This window comes from Erpetoichthys calabaricus, chromosome 16 (genome assembly GCF_900747795.2).
Source record: "Erpetoichthys calabaricus chromosome 16, fErpCal1.3, whole genome shotgun sequence".
NCBI lineage: Eukaryota > Metazoa > Chordata > Cladistia > Polypteriformes > Polypteridae > Erpetoichthys > Erpetoichthys calabaricus.
The window spans coordinates 57,022,395-57,030,075 of NC_041409.2; the positions used below are offsets into that span (position 1 = coordinate 57,022,395).

Below are 7,681 nucleotides of genomic sequence, written 5' to 3' on the forward strand. Positions count from 1 at the left end.
TCTGAATCACAATCTGATTGTATGGGTGGTTACCTGGCACTGTAGGGTTGCCACCCGTCCTTTAAAATACGGAATCGTGCCGCATTTGAGAATGAAATTGCGCGTCCCGTTTTGAATCAATACTGGACGGGATTTGTCCCGTATTTTTTTTATCATTTTTTTTAAAGCAGCGTCTCATGCAAATCATCCCACACGCATTTTATGAAGATGCCTCCTTTCCTACTTTTCATTGGGTAATACTTGATGTCATCGTTAGTTTGATTGGTGTTTTTAACTGTCCAGTGAGGAGGGCGTGTCTTTTAAGTACAGTCTGCAAAGTGTTGGCACTGAGATGTGGCGTCAGCGCCATAGTTGAAGCCCCTAACGTTGCGGTCAGCAAGTCGGCTAACATCCGCCATGTGCCGTCTTTCAGTTGCGAGAAGCAGATCATAGAATGGTTGAAACTGTTGCCCCTAACGTTGCGCCACGGCGTGTGGTTCGTTTATACCTCGTGTCTTCTCATTAAACTTTTACCTCGCGAATATGTTATTGCAATCCGCAGCGGGAGCGTTTCTATAAACTTAATTGAAACTTACGTTTTACACCGTGCTTTGTTTCCCTTATGAACATGCTTGTATGCTTAACTCGCTCCGTTCTCAATTGTTTAATTAATTTTTTGCTCTTCGCTGTTTGCGGCTGTTCCTCCATTTCTCCCTACTTCGTTCTTTTATCTCGCGAATATGTTATTGCAATCCTTAACGGGAGCGTTTCAATAAACTGATTGAAAATAGTTTTGCATTTACCTTTTTAGTAAAAGGCGAGCTTTTAAGCCTGAGAAATCACCCCGTAAATGCACACGTTTAATTGGACATGTGTTAATATGTATGGTTACACAGTATTAAAAGACAGTGAACAACGTCAGTTACCTTTGTTCCCGCATTTGATAAAAGGTGAGCTTTTAAACCTGAGAAATCACCCCGTAAATGCACACGTTTAATTGCACATGTGTTAATATGTATGCTTACACAGTATTAAAAGACAGTCAAAAATTAACGTCATTTACCTTCGTTCCCGCGTGTGACTCGTGCTGTAAATGTCTTCCTTGTTTTTAGTTCACGTGATTACGTAGGAGGCGTGATGACGCGATACGTGACTCCGCCTCCTCCATTACAGTGTATGGACAAAAAATATGTTCCAGTTATGACCATTACGCTTTGAATTTCGAAATGAAACCTGCCTAACTTTTGTAAGTAAGCTGTAAGGAATGAGCCTGCCAAATTTCAGCCTTCCACCTACACGGGAAGTTGGAGAATTAGTGATGAGTGAGTCAGTGAGTCAGTCAGTCAGTCAGTGAGGGCTTTGCCTTTTATTATTATAGATATATATATATATATGTATATATATATATATGTGAATGTATGTATGTATATATGTATGTCTATATTTATATATATATATATATATATATATATATATATATATATATATATATATATATATATGTGTGTATATATGTAGATATGTAAATTTGTATATGTATATATATATATATATATATATATATATGTATATGTGGATGTGTATATGTATATATATGTATATGTAGATATGTATATATATGTATATATGTTTATGTATATATATGGTTACATAACCTCTTTAACACACTACTTCTCCGCTGCAAAGCGCGGGTATTTTGCTATATGTATATATATATATGTGTCTGTATGTGTATATATATATATGTGTGTATGTATGTATGTGTGTATATGTATGTGTATATATATGTTGATATATGTATATATATGTGGATGTCTATATGTGTGTATATATATATATATACAGTGGTGTGAAAAACTATTTGCCCCCTTCCTGATTTCTTATTCTTTTGCATGTTTGTCACACAAAATGTTTCTGATCATCAAACACATTTAACCATTAGTCAAATATAACACAAGTAAACACAAAATGCAGTTTTTAAGTGATGGTTTTTATTATTTAGGGAGAAAATCGTATAAATTATTAAACAGTAAAACATTAACATTTAAGAAGTAAAGATACATTGAGTACTACTGTAGTGCTTTCGGGTATAGTACATTTTTTGTTTGCCCATTACATGCATAAATGTATACATTTTTTGGTGTACCTACGCAAGAACACGCGACATGACCCGGCAGTTAAAAATGTATCGCTCCAGCAATTTTAACTCTGTTACAAAGTCATCTAATATGGTATTGCAAACGGCAGCGGGAGCGTTTCTATAAACTCAATTTAAACTTACTGTTTACACCGTGCTTTGAAGATGCATAGTATGCGACACGTGTTTCGCCGTAATTGTGGGCTCATCAGGAGTACACAGTCACTGCACTCCCTTACAGGAATCGATCCTCGGACGTAGAGGCGAAGCCCCTAACGTTGTGCCACGGCGTGAGGTTCGTTCATTTGACAGCATGTAGATCGGGGTAATTACATTGCAGGCATTCGTAGTCTGATTCACAATCTGATTGTATGGGTGGTTACCTACCAGGTAACGCTTGTGGTTGGTGAGCAAGTCGGCTAACTTCTGCCACGGTGCCCTCTTTCAGTTGCGAGAAGCAGATCATACAATGGTTGAAATAGTTTAATATATATAGCAAAATCACCGCGCTTCGCAGGGGCGAATATGGTATTGCAAACGGCAGCGTTTCTATAAACTTAAAGTTACGGTTCATACCGTGCCTTGTTTCATATTGTTTTCCTACCTTATCAATTGTGTAATGTGTTTTTTGAACAGGTTTGATTAATGCAAGTGATCACTCCTGCTGCGTTCAGTCACTTCACGTGAGCCACTCTCTTGTGTGATGTTGCGATGTCCACGGGTTTATTTAATGTTAGCTAAGACCCGGCAGTTAAAAGTTTCTCGCTACAGCAATTTTAACTCTGTTACAAAGTGATGCAAACTGTCGTTTATACCTCGTGTCTTCTCATTAAAGTTGTATCTCGCGAATATGGCATTGCAAACGGCAGCGGGAGCGTTTGTATAAAGTTAAGGTTACGGTTTACACTGTGCTTTTTTATACCTCGTGTCTTCTCATTAAACTTGTATGTCGCGAATATGGTATTGCAAACGGCAGCGGGAGCATTTCTATAAAGTTAATTTAGACTTACGGTTTACACTGTGCTTTTTTATACCTCGTGTCTTATGAAGATGCTTGTATGCGTCACTCACTCGCTTCTTATTGTTTCGCTGCCTTGTCAATTGTGTAATGAATGTTTTCTTCTGCGCTCTTTGGGGCTCCTCCTTCTTTTCTACGTACTGACTTCACAGTCAGTTCACGTGATTACGTGGGAGGCGTGATGACGCGACACGCAACTCAGTCTCCTACGGCCATCTTGCTGCCTACCATTACAGTATATGGACAAAAAAGAGGTTCCAGTTATGACCATTACGCGTATAATTTTGAAATGAAAACTGCTTAACTTTTGTAAGTAAGCTGTAAGGAATGAGCCTGCCAAATTTCAGCCTTCCACCTACACGGGAAGTTGGAGAATTAGTGATGAGTCAGTCAGTCAGTGAGTGAGTCAGTCAGTCAGTCAGTGAGGGCTTTGCCTTTTATTATTATAGATATATATATATATAAAATCCCTATGTGCGTCCAGGTGTCCGTGTGTGGCTGTCTTCTGATGAAGTGCGCATGCGCTAGGCACGGTGCGATGCGCAATATTACCGTCAGAGAAAGTTAGAGGCGTTTTACGGAAATACAAACCAGTATTACTGCGAGAGGAAATTAAAGGTACACAATACAGTGACGCATATTACAGCCACATACAAGCCAGTATTACTGTCAGAGGAGATTAAAGGCATATTACCGACGTGCATGCCTGTATTACCGCCAGAGAAAATTAAAGGTATATTACGGACGTACAAGCCAGCACACGTACAAGACGGTATCCTTCAATAAGGGCGCGCACAAAAAGGCGAGCCTCAAAAGGGCGACTTCAATTGGGCGCAGCTAATAAAGGCGCGCGTAAATAAAGATCTGCACCTTTGTTGCTCTTCACATATTCCAGAGCCATTTGAACTAAATTATCTACGAATGCCTTTATTCGCCGCGCTCAATTGAGGTCGCCTTTTTGAAGCTCGCCTTTTTGTGCGCGCCCATATTGAATAGAGCCGTACAAGACAGTATTACTGTCACAGAAAATTAAAGACACACAATACACAGCGGCAGCCCACGAAGAACGGTCAGCTCAGCAAGTAAACATCAACAAAAGAAAGGCTGAAAGAAAGAAAAATACGACCAACAAAAAGAATGAGGTCAAAGTCCCTTGCCATTTAATATAGACTGTTCCTACTAATGTTTATGCACTACTGTTCTAGCGCCCGTTGTAACGGGCTAAATGACTAGTTCTTGAATAAAAGCGCACGTTTATTTAATATTTGGACTAAAGTCTTCACACATTATGCAATTCATGTCATTATTAGTATAACATGGAAAAAGTTTCTGCTTTTTAGGTATGTGTTCAGCATTTCTTGCCTCGCATTTATTTCCTTTCATCCTACACTTACCCAGATCTTTGTAGACACGTAACACACATGAACTGCATGTATTCCAAATAATGATATACTGTATTATTTACCCTGTACAACTCCAGGCAGCTCACACGCAGATAAGGAGCCTTGGGTTGAGCTGGGAGAACTTTTTGCCTGAGTTGAGCCCCGTTAAGGAGGGGGATGGGACAGCAGCCTGCTTGCTGCTTGTGCTGATTGACATATTTGCAAAACAAAAGACGCTGATGAGGAGGTGCAAAGTTATTTAAGGTGGGCTGGGATTTCAAGTTTTTTCGTAGGATTCAGGGATTCTAATGTTAACCATAAAAGAAAAAAAAACAACCTCAGGGCTGCTATATTTTCAGTATTTCTCTGAAAGTGTAATTTATCATCAGAGCTTCAGATCTGCTCTCCGTCATGGTCTAAAGCAGCCGTTAATTTTACTTTGAGACTATTGCAGAGATTTAACTATCCATTGGGGTACTTTAACAAAAATGTTACATTTAAGAAATTTAAACACAACTAAACAATAGGTCATCAATTGTCTACAAATTTGTATGATTACATTGTTATTTTTTTCTATATGACTTACATACAAAAATATTAAATAATCAAAAATATGATAACTGACTCTTTGTTGAAATAACTAAAAGAAATTAAAATGCTCTTAGTTTCAAATCAGTTAACTAAGTCTCCAAATGCTCCAAAATGTTACACCCCACATACATTTCTAACTTATTGCATTAGGCAAGTGTGCAATACTGAAGTGAATTAGGCCTGTTCAGTAATGGATTAATGACCTTTGGGAATTACATTTTTTGCTTGATAGCTCTTCCAAGTAATAAATGTTCACTTCAGTTGGACCTTACGTCAAACTTAAACAACTAACAATACTTTGTCAACAATATATGGTCAAATGTAACAAGGGTGTTTCCTGCCTTGGGCATGATGCTGCTGGGATTGGAATGAGCTGGTTCATTAAAGGAAAGATAGGTGAGTGTATGTTCAATATGAGAATCTATAATTAGTCATGAGCAAAAAGAATATACAATGATTAGTGCTAATGTCTCATTGTTCCAGCATCCTGAATACAAATCCTGCACCTTCCTTGTCTGAATGGAGTTTGTATGTTCTTCCTGTTATCTGTATGGATTTTTCTCTAGGTACTCCATTTTTTCCTTTCTTATCTGAAAAACATGCTGGTCGGGATAATGACTATATACTAGGTCATTAGGTGTACATGAGTGTGTCTGGGAGCTGTTCCTGCTGACTGATATCAGCATAGTGTTTGGCCTTTATGAACCTGATTTGGACTATGTTGTTTTAAGGTTTTAAAGTTCATGTTCATTTATGACATTGTTTTAGTTATATAGGAATTGGTCCGGTTAACAGCATTACCATTATATCATGGGAAATGTGTGAAAAAATGTTACTACTCTTATAAATTCATGTGAAAGTGGAGAGTGTCTGTATGCTTGAATATTTCTAAAATGTCCAATGTATTTTTATGCATTAGAGAAATTCCCCTAGTATATCACAAAAATTGAAACTCGTCTGTCAATTAGTTAAAAAGTCTGGGTAGATCATGTCCCCAATGTGATTAATATGAACTTACCTTAGGTCTAATTGATTGAACGTTCTACACCTTAACGAAATTATTAGTATTGAAAAGGGAAACGTTACAGAAATTGTATGCAAGCTGCCTGAAGGTTCCAGCATCAAAGACTTTGGGACTCTTCCACGAGCACGGTATCCACTTGTGGCCCTGCTGAGTCTGGCAGAGCCTGAAGACAGAGAAATTTATAGCATTGTAAGTATTTGTAATTTTTTAAACATAAGTTTATTATGCTTGGCTCTAATCAAGAAGCTTTTCCCATCTTTCAGTTTTTGATATTAGAAGTGATGACTTCATAACACCTGCTGACCCTTGTCTTACCCAAGAAATGGCAGATTGATGTGAATAGCATGCAATTTATCAAAATTGTTTTGCATGACTTTTGGTAAACACTGAACTGGAATCCTAAAACTTTCTGTTTGTTATCAGTAAGTTATTTTAGCCAGCTGATATAGGTGTGTTAATTCAGTCATTGTTATAACGGGTTTTTCTTCTTGTAGGTTGCCAGTGTTTCTGTAATCCATGCCTCTGATGACAAGTACAAGATGACATCTAGGATATTATACCAGTATTTGCTAACAGCCCAAGGCAATGTCTTTGACCTTAAGGTATCATTTATGTATCATTTATTTATCTTTTAACCCATTTAACACATAGCAATATTTAGATTTATCTTTTGCTTCATAAATTTTGCACAGACTTTGCAATACGCCTGTATGTTCTGACTCAAGGTTTATGCTTAATTCATTTTTTTTATACAGCAACTCTTCATGTCTGCAGACAACCCAATCAGTGCATTAAACTCAGAGTTGGTCTTTCAAGATGATGAAGAGAAAAAGCAGGAGGAGAATGAAGCAGAGATGGCAGTAATTGGAACAATAGAGGAAGAAAGCCATGGGACAGGCAGACGAGATTGTGTGGTTTGTCAGAATGCTTCCATAAATCGAGTTTTGCTGCCATGTCGACACACTTGCCTATGTGACAACTGTGCAGAAAGATTTTACCAGTGTCCCATGTGCCGCACACATGTCTCGGAGTCCTTTGCCCTCTCTCAAAATGAAAGGCAATATCGTGACATGAGTCTGGATGACAGCTGAAGAAAAACTCCCCAATAAAGAAAATATGTTACTTTTGTAAAAAAGAAATGGCAGGACCCATTTTCTGTATTTATTGTGAACAGCATTTAACTGATGAAGGAGATGGTTATATTAAATAATGTTTCATTTACAAATAAGAAATACTGTATTTCAATAAGTATACTAAGTTCTTTATAGAATATTAAAATTGTGACAGTTTGTTTACTAGATTTTTAATAATATATATTGCATATTGAGGGAAACTGCCTTACAATTTAGATAAAATACATTCAGTTCTTTTATTTAGACATAACCTACTTCATCTGGATAAATAAAGCAATTGTGTATAGTGGCAGTTAGCTTTTCCTTGAGGGTAGGGTGGCAGTGCAGCTCTAACCTAACAATTCTTGCCTGTACATTATACTTATGATCTTTGAATGTGTAAGAACCCTCTTTGTGCACACCTTTTATCTCTTGTAC

General features: G+C 37.5%; 1 protein-coding gene across 1 annotated transcript in view; it reads left to right on the plus strand.

The window, feature by feature from the left end:
* LOC114666709 (cell growth regulator with RING finger domain protein 1-like) overlaps window positions 1-7,337 on the plus strand; it is a 24,670-nt gene extending 17,333 nt beyond the window's left edge. Inside the window, exons 4-6 of the mRNA XM_028821672.2 lie at window positions 6,173-6,320; window positions 6,626-6,733; window positions 6,887-7,337. Coding sequence (XP_028677505.1) covers window positions 6,173-6,320; window positions 6,626-6,733; window positions 6,887-7,222 — 592 coding nt within the window. The 3' untranslated portion in view covers window positions 7,223-7,337. The remainder of the gene's footprint in view (window positions 1-6,172; window positions 6,321-6,625; window positions 6,734-6,886) is intronic.
* Window positions 7,338-7,681: the final 344 nt, after the last annotated feature.